Source organism: Aethina tumida, chromosome 1 (assembly GCF_024364675.1).
Source record: "Aethina tumida isolate Nest 87 chromosome 1, icAetTumi1.1, whole genome shotgun sequence".
Taxonomy (NCBI): Eukaryota; Metazoa; Arthropoda; class Insecta; order Coleoptera; family Nitidulidae; genus Aethina; species Aethina tumida.
This window is the reverse complement of record NC_065435.1, coordinates 62,899,236-62,918,156: the sequence shown is the minus strand read 5'-3', so window position 1 is coordinate 62,918,156 and position 18,921 is coordinate 62,899,236. Positions and strand designations below refer to the sequence as shown.

General features: G+C 29.8%; 2 protein-coding genes across 4 annotated transcripts; one reads left to right on the top strand and one right to left on the bottom strand.

The window, feature by feature from the left end:
* The first annotated feature begins 1,474 nt into the window (after positions 1–1,474).
* Positions 1,475–14,419, top strand: LOC109605857 (pyruvate dehydrogenase (acetyl-transferring) kinase, mitochondrial). The gene is made up of 6 exons (XM_020022461.2): positions 1,475–1,633; positions 11,256–11,648; positions 12,712–12,897; positions 12,956–13,131; positions 13,518–13,742; positions 13,804–14,419. The coding sequence occupies exons 1-6, from the start codon at positions 1,531–1,533 to the stop codon at positions 13,993–13,995; spliced, it is 1,275 nt and encodes a 424-aa protein (XP_019878020.2). The 5' UTR covers positions 1,475–1,530; the 3' UTR covers positions 13,996–14,419.
* A 1,241-nt stretch (positions 14,420–15,660) lies between these two features.
* On the bottom strand, positions 15,661–18,884 carry LOC109605785 (dihydrofolate reductase). Of its 3 annotated transcripts, XM_020022384.2 has the most exons (6): positions 18,767–18,884; positions 18,630–18,707; positions 16,366–16,417; positions 16,030–16,315; positions 15,873–15,982; positions 15,661–15,814 (listed from the first exon to the last, which is right to left on the bottom strand). In XM_020022384.2, exons 2-6 carry the CDS (start codon positions 18,652–18,654, stop codon positions 15,727–15,729), a joined length of 561 nt encoding a protein of 186 aa, XP_019877943.1. In that variant the 5' UTR covers positions 18,655–18,707; positions 18,767–18,884; the 3' UTR covers positions 15,661–15,726. The 3 variants fall into 3 exon arrangements, with proteins under 3 accessions (XP_019877943.1, XP_019877951.1, XP_049817898.1); XM_020022392.2 differs by lacking the exon at positions 18,767–18,884 and having other exon boundaries at positions 18,616–18,634; XM_049961941.1 differs by lacking the exons at positions 18,630–18,707; positions 18,767–18,884 and having other exon boundaries at positions 16,366–16,888.
* Between the last annotated feature and the right edge of the window lie 37 nt (positions 18,885–18,921).

Here is an 18,921-nt window from a genome sequence, read left to right as displayed (position 1 = left end):
AAAATACAATATTCAGCATTAGATTGTCCTTATATAACACAACTAAATCGACACGTACTGTTAACAAAATGCGCCCCTCACATAGCGCCTCCGTAAAATAAGGTGATATTTAATATGTTACATTGGGCATGACGAATCCATCTATCGCGTGGATACAGGCAAAATCTAGAGACCTACCTAAAGAAAATTTGTTCTTAATCCACTTCAAACGTGCTGTCCAACGAGTTATTGAATTATCTTTCTTAAGATCCTTAACTTTCTTGTGGTTGTAGGCCACTGTCTTGAAGTTGAAAGCCGAAAACGATCTTGGACCTAAAGAAAATTTGTTCTTAATCCACTTCAAACGTGCTGTCCGACGAGTTATTGAATTATCTTTCTTAAGATCCTTAACTTTCTTGTGGTTGTAGGCCACTGTCTTGAAGTTGAAAGCCGAAAACGATCTTGGACAAGAGTTATAGCATGATGTCTACTTATCCTGATGTTCTAGTCTGATCACCAGTCTCCAAGTACCGTTGTAACATAGAAAAAATTGCTGTATGAAAGACTCCTTTTCACTATCCTGAACAACTTCAAACATCTCCCACTGGAATCAGCGTGATCATACTCATCACGAGTTAAAATTGTAGATAGGTACTGCTTGTTGACAATATACGAGAATTAACCTGTTTTACTTCTTTACCAGAATTGGTGGATCCGATATAACTCATTTTTATTAAAAAACTACACCTTTTGTAAAAATTATTATACACTTTTAAAAAGCCAAGTATGAAAGCTTTTCAAAATTGATGAAAACAGTTTGCTATTTACTTGAGATAATTTTTTATTTCAAAAATAATAGGTGTATTTCTTGTATATAAACAATTTAATTATTATTGAAGGTCTATTTAATATTATTTTTACGTTTGTGAATATTAAATAATTAAATATTATTATTATTATTAAAGATTTTTATTATATATGGTTTGAAGTGGACATGATAAAAGAATTCACCATCATTCACCATTAAATCTGGTAGGTACGTTCGTGCCACGACTACAACTGACACTTTTGATCAGTATTATTGAGGTGCACCTAAAATTATGATAAAATTATAATTGGAAAACCAGAAGGTATTTGTAAAGAGAGCATTATTTTTTTAACGAATAGTCCTGATTTCTTATTCTGCCTCTACAGTCAAAAGTTATAATTTAAGGACACCTCATATATAATTTTATCTATTTGCAAATTTTAAAAAATGTAGGAAATTGACACAGAATTTGAAGTGAGCAAAACAGATTTCCTATATAAATTTATCTGCGAGGCCGAATGTTTATAATAAAAACAATCATATTTGTGTAACCTAAAATATAAAAGAAAATTGTAACCGTGTAGTTCGCAAGTTCGACAATAGTCGGCGCTGCGTTAGAATTTCACATACCTAAAAAAACTATGCAGCAAATGTGTTGCCGGCAAGGTCAATCAGTTTTATAATGTTTGTTGTAGTGTGTGGTACTGGCATGAATCTGTGAGTGAACACAACAATTTGCAATCATGAAGCTGACACCAAAAAGGCTGCAAACCGCAGCTAAGATGCTGGACTTTTATTCTCAGTTCAATCCTTCTCCGCTATCAATTAAAAAGTTTATCGATTTTGGTAAGTGTTTCACATATTTGTTTATTTTGTTGTTGTTTGAGGTTCGATTTTGGGGGTGATGCCAGAAATTTATTAACGGGACGCTGAATTTAAAAAATGCACGGGGGTTGTGTGATCTGTGCAGTTGTTAATGATTGATTTTCGATCCACAAGTGGATTTTTGTTTTCTCTTTGGACTTAATTTTTTGGACATTAACAAGCAATATCAAACAATTAAATATTATATATGTGACATAAACCTTAACATAACTTAATAATATGGACATTAGAAGTCGAACTTAATGAAAAAATAATTAATTAGGTCAATCAGGTTATATTATAATCTTCCTATTGGACATGCATCACATTCAATTGACACACAGAAATTTTTCTTAGCGAAAAGTTTAATTTTGATATTTTGGCAATGTTCTAGAATTGGAATGTAAACTCTGGTTTTATAACCTAACGCATGTGACTTCTGTTTTGAGATTTATATTTAGTTGTCAGGACATTTCAAATTGAGGGACGCCCGATTTTTATTACATCATCCAATTTCCTTACGGTCGAAGGGTCAGTTCTTGTTGTTTTTAAGAATTTTTACCTGTTTATCTGGCCAGTAAATTTTGTTTGTCTTTCACAATAAAAGGTCGATTTAACGAGTTAAACTGAACACGATTCTAAGGAAATTAGTATCCTGTTTTCTATTGTTTACACTGTTAGTTAACGTCAGTTAATATGTATAATTTAACTGTTTTTAGTTTTAAAACAAGGCTATATTAATAAATGTTTAAATAGGTATGTGAGATATTCAATTAAGTATTTTACACATGGAACCGTAATCAAATTCTTAATAGATTGTTCTTTTCAATTGGAAACACATTTGTACACATTTGTATTGTAATAATGTTGCCACACACTTTTTAATCTATTGATTTAATTCTATTGATTATTGTATTTACTAAGATAAAAAGTTCAAAATAATTAATTTAGTACTCATCATTTGAATTATCTTATAATCAGTGTAGTAAATTTTTTATGAATACTTCCCCTTACAACGAACGTTATCTGTGAAAAATCAAAAAACACTTGACAAATAAAAATAGATATTTTGCTCTCGTGTGTCCAAAAATTTATGTTACCATGTAAGCTTTTCAAGTAGTTTGAATGATATATTCAATTGATATTCGAGATTTGACGAATCTTATATGATCTCATAAATTAGTATAAGTAATTTGTTTGCAGATAGCTTAGTAAATAACAAGTGAACTTGATATAAATTAAAATCTAACACACAAACAAGGATCTTGATAAAAAATCTTATCTTTCCAAATAATACGCGTGTTATTATTGTCACTTTTATTTATTTTCACAAGCTCTCGAATTGGAATTTGATCCCATTACCGAGAATCGGAATCCCGCCTTGTTTACTCGACCTTCGGTCGACAGTTGATTTTCTACTGTTTAATGTAATGCAAATTTATTGTGTTATTTAATTTGGATTTGGCTCGTTCAAACACAGACCGCAAAACATGACAAACTCAAACTTATCTATAGACAAATATAACTTGTGTAAATAAACATTTTTATGTCTAAAACTGTATTTTCAGTAAATTTGCACAGTTTTAATTTTATATTGTTAATAGTACTGTTAGTATTGATTTTGGGGGCACTCACGCCATCCAATCAATTTCTGCAGAATGATCGACGTATGTAGGTCCTTTAATTAATGGAGAAATTAGCGTAACTTGGTTAAGGAGTATGTAGTGAAAATTTCCGGATAACGTCAATTTTAAGTTATAAATAGTCCAAGGAGCAAAACTTTTTAACGTAAATAGCTAGGAAATATTTAGAATGTTGGGGACAAAGTTTAGAAAAATAATTCACAGCATTCAAAATTTTTTTTAGTTTCAAAATACGCTTTTAGATTGAAAAAATACATATTTATCTTCGGACTATTGATATTTTTTGTTGGCAACTGGTTCCCATTAATGAATATTTTAGATATTTTTTATAACAAGTTTTTAAGGTGTACTAATTATGTACATTATCTAAAAATGGATTTTAGTAAACACTTTTTTATTATACGTAAAAACTGATTATAAACATCTTGTGTTCTTTACAAAATTAAAAAACTTATTTTTATCAAGTCTATTAATATCTTATTGTGGACTTTAGTAAACACATCTTTAGTGTACACAAAAATTAATCGCATATACCTTATACAATATGTTTGTGTTCTAGAAAAAAATAAAAAAACTTATTTTTACCAAAGTTTGTTGTTATCTTATTGTTTAGTGTGCAATAAATAAAACATTGTTTTCTAGAATGCGACAACTTTTATGTTTGTTTATTTTCTACAATAATCAAATTAATTTGCAACTATAAAATAATTTAAATAACACAAACGTACGTCGATCTAGGTACATACATTAATGGCCATTATTATTATCATAGCAACTTTTTAAAACGTCAACTATTAGAGCCTATTTTAGTGAACTGTTTTTTGTCTGTAATTGTGATCGTTAATATTAAATTGATCTTGAATTAACTGTTTGATATTGTCATATTTTTGACACGGTTCTGAGATTTTATTGGTCAAAAGAAATAAGGTCATTAGAATAATGAAATTATTAGTTCTGCCACAGAATTAATTAATTTGTAATATTCTATTCTGACGGACCAATGGGAAGTTTATTTATCTTTTATAAATCTTCGAATCACTTTTTCTCATTTTGTGGATATCAGTGGGATAATATTAAGAACAATGCCATAAAAAGCTTTTTTTATTGTTTATTTTTTCATTAAAATGGAGTTATAAAAAAATATGGGGGTGTGAATGTAATAAATTTTAAATAGGAAGGAAGTAATTTGTTACAATAAGTTTGAAGTTTCATAAATAAACCAACAAAAATATATGTATAGTTCTAGCATACAAACTAACAGTCTGAGTGTGTGTGTTTATAAGCAGAGCAACATTATTTTGAAACAGACACTTCGTTTAACATTTAAGTGTGTAGAAGGCTGTTCGGTTTGCCGAATTGAATATTCATCGCACTTTAGAGGTTACGACTGTATTTGCCAGTTGGAAACCTTTGTTTATCTATATTTTTTCATTATTGCGTCGTTTACATTCGGTTAACCAGTTCCAGAATGAATCATTATCTTAGCGATGGTCGTTGACATGCCACTTTCACGAATTCAAGATCACGATGAATAGGTTGTTTTTATTAATACTTATGGGCAATTTGTTTATCTAATTAGAATAACGCAGTTATAATAACCTTGGCAGTGAGCGCTGTGGATAACAGGAAGCCGCCATCAAATTCTGGATACGTGTTTATTAATCAGAACGTTCGTGGTACTGGCCGGATGGTTGCCATTATTTTCCTTTTTTTCGTGGATACAACAACACGCAATTTTAATGGACGTAATAACAGACTTTGGTCAATATCTATTTTAAGAATGTTTGTAGTTGAACTTTTCCAATACCGTCGATTTCATTAATTTTTCAATGAACTTCAAGACATTTACGCATCCTATTGAAATTGAATTGCAACACACGCATGTAAAATAGAATATTCGTTCATGAAAAACAGATGGATCAATGTTGAAATTGCAGTTGGAACGTTTACAAGTGGTGTAATGCACCGATACCGCAAATATCTGGATGTGGTTTTTTGGTTATTGGGCCTGCCAAAGTTTACCATTTAATTTTGTACCTGTAATTATTTACAAATAGTACAGTGAAATTTTCGGCTCTCAAGGAGCCAACAAACTTCGCCATTGACGTGGCGAGTAGGACATTTCAATTTACTATTTTTAAATGATATGCTTGTCCTAGGCTGGACTTGAGATATTTTTGAGGTTGTTTAAGATACATTAGTTTAATTATATATTTTTTAAGCTTTGCCTAAATAATATTTACTAAATATATGAGAACTAATTCTGTACTACATTTTATTGATTTAGTATAATTACATTTTATAAACAGGGTGTCCCAAATTGGTTTATTTTAGCTATTACAAATATCTCCAGATCTTTATCTATTTGTTATAACTGATTAAGTGCCCAGAAATTTGCCTTTAAAATGTCGGTATTCCAAAAATATATTAAATTCCCTTAGTTAAGTTATAAATAATATTTATTGGAATTAGAAGTGGTGTCTATGAAACATAACTTAATTATTTATGATTTTATTATTAATAGTTAAAACACTTTAATAGCACTTTCGTCATATAACATATTGTCAAGTTATTGTTAATTAGGAAATGTGCAACTCTAATTAAATGCAATCAAAATATTTTATACTTTATTTAAAATAATTAAATTATATTCTTTCTAGAGTTATATAATTAATTAATAATATTAATAAATAATTTAATTAATAAAAACATAACTGAGAAATTTTCAGTTATATATATATATATGTTTTTCTAACGGTGTTATCAATATTTAGACCTTGATGTTTCATGTTAATTAATATAACTCTCTTCTCTGGAATACAATGTTTCTTTCTTCCCACTGAAAGTGGGTTATTCAAAAAAATTATATAAATCCTATTAAAAATAAGTTCGTACTATTAAGAGTATTATTAAATAGAACAAAAAAATGTAAACAACCAAATAAAACTAAGATGAGTCACAAAAGAGTAAAAAAATGTGTAATAATATTGAAATATAGTTTTTATACTGACTGGACAAAATTTGAAAATTATGAAATGTTCTACAAAACATTTAATTATAAATTTTGTGTTATTTCTGTGGTCACCACTGTTGGAGACTTTAACATAACTTAGACGATGATATTAAATATATTGAATTTTACAAGAAACATTGTTATATTTTAGGTATAATTCAATATATCACAAATTATACATTATACTATGTCTAGGAGCATCTTTTTGTAAAAATATGATCCTAGACATTTCTCTGTAAAATTCGAATATAATGTATTTTCACAGACCATCAATTGCGAAAGAACATTACAGACAAATTGATTAATATAATCAGTATTTTGAATAGTATTTAAGATGGAACTAAAGATTAAATATATTCTTTCTTGTGAACATATTTAATCTTTGAGGGAACCTTGAAAAATTGTTCATTGTAAGCGAATATCCATTATAAGTCAGTTTATATTGTTCATAAAGGACTAACATGTTTTAGACAGGTGCCCGTGTCTAAAATTTTAAAATTATTTTATTCACAACTCTGGCTAATTTTTGAGATTGAAAAAATACATAAGAGATGACAATATTAATATTGAGATAACAAAATTTCTTGGAGTGAAAGAGGAGATTTAATATCATACTTAGGAAAACTGGCATTTCCTGTTCCAAAATATAATTTAAAAATGTTATTACACAGGATTTATTTCAATCTATAATTACTTCGCCTATCTAGTACGTGGCGAATGGACGCCAATAAAAATTATAATAAAATCCTTGTTAAGGAATCTTACGTTTCTCGGAACTTTGATGTTGTTTGTTTACTTTGTTTAAATTGATCATGATACAGCAAATAATAATTATTAATAATATCATGTTATTGAGAAATCGTTACTTTTTATGACCACTAACATTGTTATTGCTACTATTATAAAATATTGCTCCTTTTTTAATGTTCTGACATTTCAAAACAAATTAAACATATCTTTGTAAAAACAACGTTTTAATTCTTTTTTTTTTTGCCAAATTTCTTCACTAAGGATATGACAACATACTTTTATCACTTATAGAAATTCAAATAGAAAAAATATTTAGAAATATCCGAAAGTACTATTTTGTTATAATTTCTAGACTTAGATTTCTTTCATTATCTATTTGCAGTGCACAGTAAAGTTAATGTTTTAACGATTTATCTCGGTGTGTAGCTTTCCGCGATATTTTCAATGGATTTGCTCAGACTCGCCACGAATATCAATATCGGCAGATGTTGTTGTCGACTCCGATTATTTACATACATATTGTGGCGTAATCAAATGAACGTATCACAGAAACATCGAGAAATAAATTATCTGAATAAAACGCAATGAGGTCACTCACAAAAATGCCCTGTAAATATTTTCGTGATAGTGATTTTGTAATATAATTGGACGTGTTTCATTGACGTGTGTTTCTGCCGACGTTTACAAGTACAAGTTTATGAAATGGCGAATTTTTATATTTAAATTTTTACTAAAATAGTTGCGTATTGAGCAGGGTTCAGTTGATACTGATAATTTTCTTGATAATAATGCTTATACCATATTAATTTATCTATACCTTTTCCCACGATTATGAATACAAATGCAAATTTAACAAAATGGCAGAATTCTAAAAAAAAGTGATGACTTTTGGTCTGCTGAAGTTACATTTTTTTAACAATAAAAAAACTGGAGAGTCATTGTATAGAGAAACATACACAAAATAAACAGAAAAAAATTATCGTATGATTAGTCGATCTGTATAAAATTTGAAATACGTAGTTTCGAGAGAAACATCTTTAAAAATAAAATGATTGACTTCATTGTTATGAATAGACAACATATCATATTTAGAGCTAATATTCCAGGTCCATATAATTCACCTCCCTCTTCGTCAAAAAGCACCTGTTGCGACTGTTGTAGCTCTTCCCACTTTCGAGGCAGCCCTTTTGCTTAACTCCGTTTATTTCAATACCCAAAAGTACATCTTAACCACCAAACCTCTATTTATTTCAAATGCATTTTCAGACATAAGTGTAGAGTTGATATACGAAACACTGCATTCACACTTTACAGATTACACAATTTGAACAAGTCCCATTTTCTCTAGGTTGGCTTTAAATTCAGTTGACGATAATATTGGATTGTTTTTTGGCATTCGAATTTCTCCAATTATTTTCGTACTCAGACAATTTTTTCATAGCTACACATTTGGGCTTTTTTAAAAAATACGGAAAAGAATTGACTAAATTAACCGTAAACTCTTAGCTATCTCTTCTTATTTCTCTCGGTCTTGGTAACGCTGAATTATAATTTTTTTGCAGTTTCACTTCGATTAGTGATTAAATAATTATAATAATCGCCATAATCGATTTAATTTTACAGAAAACAATGAAGACCATCAAGTAAATAGTAATAATTTTGTGCATTGAAAAATAAGTATTCAGTTTTTTAAAGAATAAACATTGTAGATATTGCCAATACAAGTAGCACGGTTCATAATTTTAATATTAATAAATTGTAATAATGCGTTGATTAACATAAACTTGCAAATAATTGTTTTTGTCACCTTTTAACCAATATCACGTCTTAATTTACATTAAATTGTTATCTCAAAACAATGTGTCCTTTGTACATGACGACATTTTGCTTACTTAATTAACATATACTTTATTATAATTGCACTTATCTCCACATAAACAAAGATCCGGCAGACAATGCGTTTCGTTTATAACCCGAGTCCCAATCTGTGATGGACTTTGCTCGCAAAACACTGCCTACACTTACGTCCGTAATAAAAAGGGTGTGAGAGGCGAGCGACGACCGTCAACATCCTTTTGGCACCTCATCGCGTGGACTTTGAGCAGTGACGCGAGGATCGAGGAATATCAAGGAATTCCGAGCCAAACGGGAGCGAACTTTTTTATTTTTACACGCAGAATACGCAAACAAGAGTAGGTGTGTTGTCGATACACCCCGCCCACAAGTTTATTTATGATAAAAATAAGATTGTGACACGAGTGACACTGAAAAAGTGTTTTTTCGATAAATTAGACAAACACTTCATGTGGGGATCATGTTGCAGATAATTGACCTACTGTACAATCGATTTGTTTATCGGCGTTCGTCATAATCTTACGGGCGAAGGTTACTCGGAGAATACCTGGAAATGAAGATGCAATATTTAGAAAGACTGTCTCGTATTTACGAATGGGAAATGTGGTAACGTTAATTAACATTGGTTCTTGATTATTATAACTATATTTATATTGTATATAATAAAAGTTTATATTATTTTATATTTGTTGAAAGTATCACAATAAGTAATAAAATAAAAGGTAAGAAAGAAAAATTCAATAAACTATAAAAACAAAAAACAAATGTAAAAATAAAGTTTTATATGTCATAAAAATTGTTTTTTTTCTACGTACCGAGGTCTAACATATTTTTTACAGTGTAACAATGATAAAAATTTATTAGTTGGTGATAAAATTACTGAACACATTATTTCTGATCAACCAAATAATGTCGAACATATCGGACTCACAAATAGCTTCGCTAATTATAATACGTCACTTAGATTCAAAGTCAAGTGTATTTTTCTGTGACTAGGTTATGCAGTTTCTATGATATTTTATCAATCGTCATCTGTTTTACTATTTTAAATTTATTTTATAGTTTCAAAAATGTTTACACTTTATTCCATGATTAATTTGCTCAGGAAAAATAAATTAAAATATATTTGTAAAAAATGTTACTAGACCTTTAGATTATAATTGTCAATCCCTTTAGCCTCTTATACTGGTTTATAAATTTCAACTTTTGAAACATATTAATTTTCTCTTATATTTTTGGGAGTAATTAGTGTACACTGAATACGAAAATCATATTCACATTAGGTAATGGCAAATTGGTGTTTTTCGGTTTATCATTTTACTTAAATCATCATCCAGAGTTCATGACATGTCGGATTAAGATGGTTGAGTAAAGTGCGCATCCAGCGGTACTAATTAGTTTTTATCGGAAAAACAATAACCAAGTTATAGATGTATAGAAGTTCAAATTTTCTCTGTGGGTTTGCTATTTAAGTAATTTTTTCAGTAAATAATTTTACTATTTTTAATTGAAAGTAATTACAAACATTTTAAGCCTTAACAGACTAAAATTCAATAAAAAATGAAATTGTGATAAAAAGAATAATTAGATGAAAAACGGTCAATTGAAATTCAGTTCTAATTTATGGATAGTATATTTAAATAGTATTTGCTTACTGAAAAGCCAACTCACAGTAAAAAATGAAAGAACATAAATTAAAAAGTCCACTGAAAAATAAAAAAGTATGCAATATTTTAAAGTTAGATTGACCAATTATATAGTAAACATAACAATAACAGAAAAAACAATCAACATTATAGGTACTGGTAAGTAGTACAGCTCATATTTTTAATATATTTTAATAAGTTACTATAATTATGACTACTAGGAAGTACTACTGTACAAGGAAATTTAAATAATCATTTATTTTTCTTTCCATCGTCTTTCCAAGTTTTATTCGATCTTGGTCTGCTAGGTCTCTAATTAAATAAATAACGATTCAAAATGTCAAACATTGGGATATTGAAGTTATTTGTAAATTAGTGTTATTCATTAAAACAAGTTATAAATAAAAATATTATAGGCATATTTCAATCTTAAATTGGTCACACTGTATTTAAAAAGAAATTTAGGGGGTAAGATAGGAAAATGTTACGAATATGTGTTTATAACAAAAACTTTAATTTTATATTAAAACATTCGTCCAATGAAGAGTGGAGAGATCTGTGACAATGAGCTTGGCATCGAGCCGAATTACTCTCTCATTACCTAATTGTACCAATTATACACACTTATCGAACCGGTTAAAACTGGCACCTGGTTCCATAATTAATTCATTTAATTTACTTACTTTTGTTTGTTTCAGGTCTGAACGCATCCGAGCAAAAATCCTTCGTGTTCTTGCGCAAGGAACTGCCAGTCAGACTTGCCAACATAATGAAGGAAATCGCTCTTCTGCCAGAGAATCTGTTGAGGATGCCGTCGGTCGTGGCCGTAAACGATTGGTACATGAGAAGTTTCCAGGAGATCATCGAGTTCGAGAAGCGCGATCCCAATCAGCAAACGATGGAGCATTTCTGTAGCGAACTTGTCAAGATCAGGAATCGACATACGGACGTCGTAGAGACGATGGCACAAGGTGTCTTGGAACTTAAGGAATCGCATGACGTCGATCACCATACCGAGCATAGCATCCAGTATTTTTTGGATCGGTTCTACATGTCCAGGATATCTATTAGGATGTTAATCAATCAGCACAGTAAGTCATGCTTTTGATGGGGCACGAAAATCCGCATTATTTTTACGTGTGCCATTTATTTATTCATTTTATTAAGATGTATTACAGAGCTAATAATATAAACACGTTGAATTATGAGACTCAATTGATAATTTGGTACCAGGATATTCCATGTGCACTTGTAGCATGTAAATTTATTATGTAATAATGAGTCTGCAAATTATATGTAATATGATTATCAGTCTTGTGTTATCCAATTTTTAATATAATTTGTATAGTATGCTTATAAAAATAATTCGAAAATTAGCAATTTATACTTGTTTATTTTTTTAAATGTTTATAAATATCAAGAAGCAATTTGAATAAATTTTAATAGTAAGTCTCCAAACTATTTAAATTTTCATATATTTTATAGGTGATATCAATTTTATAATAATAAAAATAGATTGTTTGGCACCGGCGACCTGTGTTTATAAATGATAAGTTTGATGTGACCTTTTTTAGTGCCACCTTCAACAATATATTTAAATATTTCTTTATTTATTTTTTATAATAAAGTTTATTTTCAAATCAATGTTTAACACATATAAAGAGAAATATTTATTTTATTATTTTTAAATGTCCTGAAACGTATTTTGAAATTAAACTTTAAACTTATTATTAATTGAATGACTCTGAATATTTATATTAGATCAAAGTTTGTAAATTTAAATAATCTAACAACACCTGAAGTACTTCTTTGCTATAAAAGTGCAGGATGAGTTTCTAAATAGTAAATGTACATTTTCCTGTACGAATCTTATTTATTTACGACTATGACCCTGACAAAATAAATATTTCCAACTTTTTATTCCTTATTTTGAAACCTTTTATATAACAAAATGATTAAATATGTGCCGTCTATATTTATCAACTCATTGGTAATAACTATTATTTTAAGTGTTTTTCCGTAAGTAAATGAATGGAAACTTCCTTCAGATACGACTAAACGAGAATCACATATGAACTGACTAATATGTAAAACTATAATTATTAACCAATTATAAAATGACGCAAGGTAATTAATTTTCGTTTTCCTTTTTAGCCTTATTATTCGGTGGTCAATTGGAGAACGCTCCGGGTCCCAACCGGAGCAAATACATTGGATGCATAGACACCCAATGCGACATAGTGAGTGTGGTGAAAGATGCATACGAAAACGCTCGTTTCTTATGCGATCAATATTATTTGGCCTCACCTGATCTGATCATCAACGAAACCCAACACAAACGTACGTTTGGACGTGTTCACCTTATTAATTGGTTTCAATGTATATTTTTTATTTATAGAATTAGAAGAAGAGGAGTGCATAAACATAGTCTACGTGCCGTCGCATTTGTATCACATGTTATTCGAATTGTTCAAGAACTCGATGAGAGCTGTAATGGAGTACCACGGTTCGCAGGACTCCTATCCTCCCATCACCGTGACGATTGCCAAAGGCAAGGAGGACATATGTTTGAAGGTATTGATTGCCTGCATGCGCTGAAAATGGATTTAATTATATTTTATCTGCCACATTGTTGTGTCTGCACACATTGGCACAGGGATTGTTCATGCTCAAGTAAATATTTAACTTTACATCAGCTAGTGTTTGTTCATTTTCCTGCATACGAGCTGGTGTCATTAATTTGTTTATGTCTAGATGAAATATAATAATGAAATGTTACTTTCTCACTTGAGTGCTAATATAATGTGTAACGCTGTACGAGTTGAATCATCTTATGGTTCATAAATATTTACAATGTGAAGAAAAGGAAAAATATAAGAGATACAAAAGATTCTATTTCACCAATAGTTTTCTCTGATCCAGAAAATATATAGTAGAACATTGAAGATTTCTTGTTCTAGATGTCCGACAAGGGCGGCGGCATAGCACGTTCAACTACTGACCACTTATTCAAGTATATGTACTCTACAGCACCTCAGCCTAGCAAATCTGATGCTCATACTGTACCACTGGCCGGATACGGGTACGGATTGCCCATATCCAGATTGTACGCTCGATACTTCCACGGTGATTTAATTCTTCTTTCCTGTGAGGGATACGGAACTGATGCGGTTATATATATGAAGGTAAAGACTAAATTTATTAATTATGTACAAATGTTTTCATAAAATTTTAATCTCATTGTAGGCTTTAACCAATGAAGCAAATGAGTTGTTACCGATCTTCAACAAGACAACATCGAGGTTCTACAGAACCGTGACCCAGAACAATGATTGGTCAAATCAAGCAACCAACATCGGTGACAGACAGATGAGCCAAAATATCAAACAGCACAGACTGCCGCAATCGTGTCAAGAGTCCATGACGAACGCTTTGTAATCGATATCACACATATATCAAATATTAGTGTCGCGTATTAACAAATTCAATCAATAGTTTTTGAAGATAAGTGAAAAGTTGGTTGTCTGATAATACGTTTTTTAATTGATTTGACATGTTTGTTACAATTGATTTGTATTATAAGTTGCGCAGTTATACTTGTTTAAGTAAATGCTGGGTTTCAGAACTGTAAACTTTGGTTACGTTGATACTTATATTATTGCAAATTTTTAAAATTTGTTGCCTCTTGTATATAAATTATTATGTTTCCTTTTTTATGTAAATATGTATTATTTAAGAATGTAAAAACTGTAAATAGGTAAATTGGAGTTCTTTAGGCTCAAATTATGCTTTAAACATTGATTGTAAATGTGATTTTATTGATGGGTGATTTAAGAATATACTTGTATGTTTCTTTGTTAAATCTTGTTTTATTTTCCTTATTATTGTCCTTTAAGTGATTATAACAAGTAATTGTAACCGTTAATAAGTATGAACGTTTAATAGCTGTTTTCATTTTATGTAAATTTAGCCATGCATGCACAAGTTTATTATTGTCTGTTGACCTCTAAATTAATTGTAGGTGATTAATGTACAAATTATAGTACACGAGTCACAACAAATTATGTAAAATACTAAATATAAATTAGTTTATAGTCGATACTTAACATTTTTCAAAAATAATATTTACATACCTATTAATATTGGATTTTTTTTCCAAACAATTTGGAGAACATTAATTATGTTCTAATATATACATTATGTTGTTATATATTTTACGTAGCTACTTGTAATATTTTTTAACATAATATAAACAAAACAAAATTTCGGTTTAAATGTGACAAATGACATATATTTCGATAGGCTATACCTATTATACCTAAATTGTTTTGGAGTTACAGCCTTCTAAAGAGTAGCCGCTCAACAGTTAGAAAGTTATGTTTACTAGAGAATATACTTTTAATATTAGGTTTTCTGAACAATTAACAATTTAGTCATGTATAAAACTTGTAAAAAATGTGACTTAATCCAGCAAGTTCGGGAGGCTTAGGATTCAAAATTGTTGCGATGTGTGAATGCGTTTTTTCGTACTGAAAATGCATTTGAAATAAATAGACGTTTAGTGGCTATGATGCGCCTTTTGAGTATCGGAATAAACAAAGTTAAGCCATCGAGCTGCCTTGAAAAAGGGTCGATTATCTCGAAAAAGTTACAACAGCCCAATAGGCGCCCTTTTAAGAAGAAGAAACTGAATTATATGTACCTGGAATATCAGATTAACTCTAAATGATATTTATCCATTCGTAACAACAAAATAAATCATTTTATCTTTAACGCGTTTTTCTCGAATCTACATTTTTCAAATTTGCTGCAGTTGTTGCGAAGACAAATCATCCGATCTCTTAAACTTTTTGTCTGCTTATTTTGTATATGTTTTTCTGTACAATGACCCTCGAATTTTTTGATTGCTTAAAAAATGTAATTTTGGTGGCCAAAAATTATCAATTTTCAGGCAAAATTCGGCACTATATATTTTAGCAATCACTGCAACGGTGGAGGACCTTAAATTTAATTACTTATTTAATTAGTACCTCCATTCCATATTTTGATTAATTTGGGTACTTAAATTTGCATAGTAAAATATTAAAAATACTAAACATGACATTATGTATAATAATAAAATATAATAGATTTTATTTTTGCTTATAAGTGTAAATATACATTGTATTCCTATTCCTTATAGTTTATATTTTGATAAACATGATAAGTAAATTGGATTCCATTTTCTTCTTGAACTCCTTGTGGCACATCTGGCACACTACACAAAAAAAAATACAGTAAAACATACTTATCAAAACTGAGACAGTATGAATTACCTTATTTCTTCCAAATTGTTTCCCAAATTGGGGAAGAATGTATCACACTCGAAATGCTTCAAAACTCTTGTTAAGTACAGCCTATAATAGTATTTTGAATTCATGGCTTCCTAAAATTAAACTATAAGACACTTATTATATAAAAAAAAGTGTATACCTTATATATATGACTCCCTCCAATAACCCAAATGGTTTCATATTCATTTTGAAATTTTTCATCTTGCAGTTTTGACATACAATCCTCGAAGCTCTTAAAACCATATGTATTTCCATATTTTTCTAAATCTAAATTGGACCTAGACAAAACGAAATTAATCCTGTTGCTGAGTGGTTTAAATTTTGGTGGTATACTGTCCCATGTTCTTCGACCCATTATGACAATGTTTTTTTTATTTTCGTCGTTGGTGCTTAAAGTCATCTTTGTAAAGTATGCCATTTCAGTTCTACAATAAATTCTTAATAAGATTTTCATTAATGGTTAGCAGACACTCACTTGAGTCGCCAAGGAAGGTCATTCTTTACTCCAATACCCATGTTTTCACACACTGCAACCATCAAATTCAGTTTTGGATTCATCCTTAGTTGTCTATGTGAAAGTTGTTAAGAACTTTAAAATACAAATCACACAGAATTAGAGTTAAAGATTTTTTTACTCTGCGAGAATTCCTTGACACCGACTACTAAGTACAAAATACTCAAGCAAATGGAAGATACTTAGATAAGATTTGTCTGGAAATAGTTATATAACTAAATTTGTATTGTTGAGTGCTGTTTTTCTGTGTCTATTTGATCATCAAATGTCGTTGAATGTTTATATTACGAACCGTATAAACACAGAAAATGTTAATGGTTATAAATTTTGGCGCCAAACTGTAGTTATCTTCAGATTATTTTTGTGTCTAGTAGTAGTAGGCAACCCAGTTTATACTTATCATTCACTCATTTTAAATATGTGTTGTGTTGCACAAACAATTTTTAGATTCAACCATTTTTGCAAAGTACTAAAATCAATTTTGAGTCAATTTGTGATTGTAGACTTGCAATTATATTATAAATTACTAAAAAATGAACATTATCACAAAAAATGTTTATTATATATTATATACTTAAAATACATAAATAATGTATACCAAACCTTAAGATAATTAAAATATACACTGCTCCAAAAAATTAATGCATCACAATAGTAATAACAGATCATTATCATTTTTTCTGAAAATACTTAATTTGAAAATAATAATTTCGAAAAAAAAAAAATTTAATTGTAAAATAATTTAATTGTAAAAAATGGAAAATTGGATCTTATATAAATTCATGAATTTTATTTGATATTGAATATTTACACCTCTATTTTGAATTACATCTCCACACCGTTTTTACTGAAAGTCAGGGTTCGAATTCCGTTTTGATCCAGATTACCTCAAGAAGGAACATGACTCAAGAAGGGACCTCCAAATTTTTCAGTCAGTTTGAACGGTCACTTTATTGTCTTCCAAACATGTCTCAGATATGTTCGATGTTGTTAAAATCTAGAATACAGGTCATAGTACAAATTCCAATGGAAGGAAGATAATTTTGGACCATATTAGAAGTGAGTGTTCGAACATTATCCTGCATTAGTTACAAACACGACATATTTTGCCAGAATGTCACACTCAGTATTAAGGTTACCATTAAGTTCACCATAACTAAGTCAGGCTGTGCTCCCATAATTACGCCCTCTGTCAAATAAGGTGATATTTAGTAAGATACATTGGGCTTATCTCTCATTTGGCCGTCGAAACCTACGAATCTGTCTATACCAAGTATCCAGGCAAAATCTAGACTCATCCGTTGTTCTTAATCTGCTTTTACCCAATTGAAATGCTCTCTAATATAATTTGGTCGAGAATCCACGATTAATATCGGACCTCGACCAGAAAATCATCTTTCCTAAGATGTTATCCAATTGATACAATACTTTCTTATGGTTACAAACCGTTCTCTTCAAATTGAAAGCCACAAAAAAGATTTTGGACAGGAGTTGTAGCACCATGTCTGCCCTGTCTTCTTTTGGTGTGTAACATTCGGGAAATTGATGTATGAATTACATCGACTATCTTGCGGTAACTTTAAACTTCTTCCTCTAATAAATAATCTTGAGCACACACATCTCTAGTTAAATTTCCATAGTTATATATACAACAATTAAAACAAAAATGGAGCTGATAATTTAGTTCTAAGGATATGAGGATAACTTAATCTGTTCTGCTAATTTATTTATTTTTACATTTGTAAGAACTGAACTTAGAACTAAAATTCAAAATTAATAGAAGCAGTTTTCTATTTACTTTTATAGCATTTTTATTTTAAAAATAATAGATGGTGCATTCATTTCTTGGATCACTGTAATTTACTGCGTACATAATATTGGCCTGAACTAAAAGTTCAGGTATTTAGTAAGAAAAAACAGCATTACACAATATAAATATACGCATGTAACATATATTTAATCTTTAGCAATAGCCACATTGTTGCACCACATCAATTTTAATTTTATATCTACGCTTCTAAATCGAGAATCATTCTAAAACAATATATTGTTTGTTCACAAATTTGATGACGATTCATCATCATAAATGTTTCTTTGCAGATATAGTGCTATTTAGTATGTCTTAATGTGCAACAATATATTATTTATATCTATTTTAATACAAATAAATTACATGTGGATTAACACAAAGAGAAAGAAAAGAAAGCTCACATTACTGTACGTACCGTACCAAATAGCACCATCGAACATTTATTAAATTCATCATCATGTTACTTTTATAACTTTTGAAAGGTTGTGCAAACCTACAAATCGAAATAGAGTTGTTATGTTGAAAATATAAATTCTATAATATACACCTTACGTTTTTCGTCTGATAAGTTAAACATAGCTACCTATACCGCTATAAATATATACTGTCCTTTTAACTCCCGCATAATTATAAACATTGCAGGTTACAGGAAGGCATTACGGCACGACGCCACCTGCCTGTCCGTCCCTCGAACCCTTCTGACCGCC

What these genes read in the sequence shown, in the direction of transcription:
- LOC109605857 (XM_020022461.2), top strand. Translation starts at nt 1,531, where the DNA reads ATGAAGCTGACACCAAAAAGGCTGCAAACCGCAGCTAAGATGCTGGAC. An exon ending in AGGAGGACATATGTTTGAAG is followed by an intron (nt 13,132 to 13,517) that starts GTATTGATTGCC and finishes TTCTTGTTCTAG; the next exon opens with ATGTCCGACAAGGGCGGCGG. An exon ending in ATGCGGTTATATATATGAAG is followed by an intron (nt 13,743 to 13,803) that starts GTAAAGACTAAA and finishes ATCTCATTGTAG; the next exon opens with GCTTTAACCAATGAAGCAAA.
- LOC109605785 (XM_049961941.1), bottom strand. Translation starts at nt 16,448, where the DNA reads ATGAATCCAAAACTGAATTTGATGGTTGCAGTGTGTGAAAACATGGGT. An exon ending in GAGGGAGTCATATATATAAG is followed by an intron (nt 15,983 to 16,029) that starts GTATACACTTTT and finishes GTTTAATTTTAG; the next exon opens with GAAGCCATGAATTCAAAATA. An exon ending in AACAATTTGGAAGAAATAAG is followed by an intron (nt 15,815 to 15,872) that starts GTAATTCATACT and finishes TTTTTTGTGTAG; the next exon opens with TGTGCCAGATGTGCCACAAG.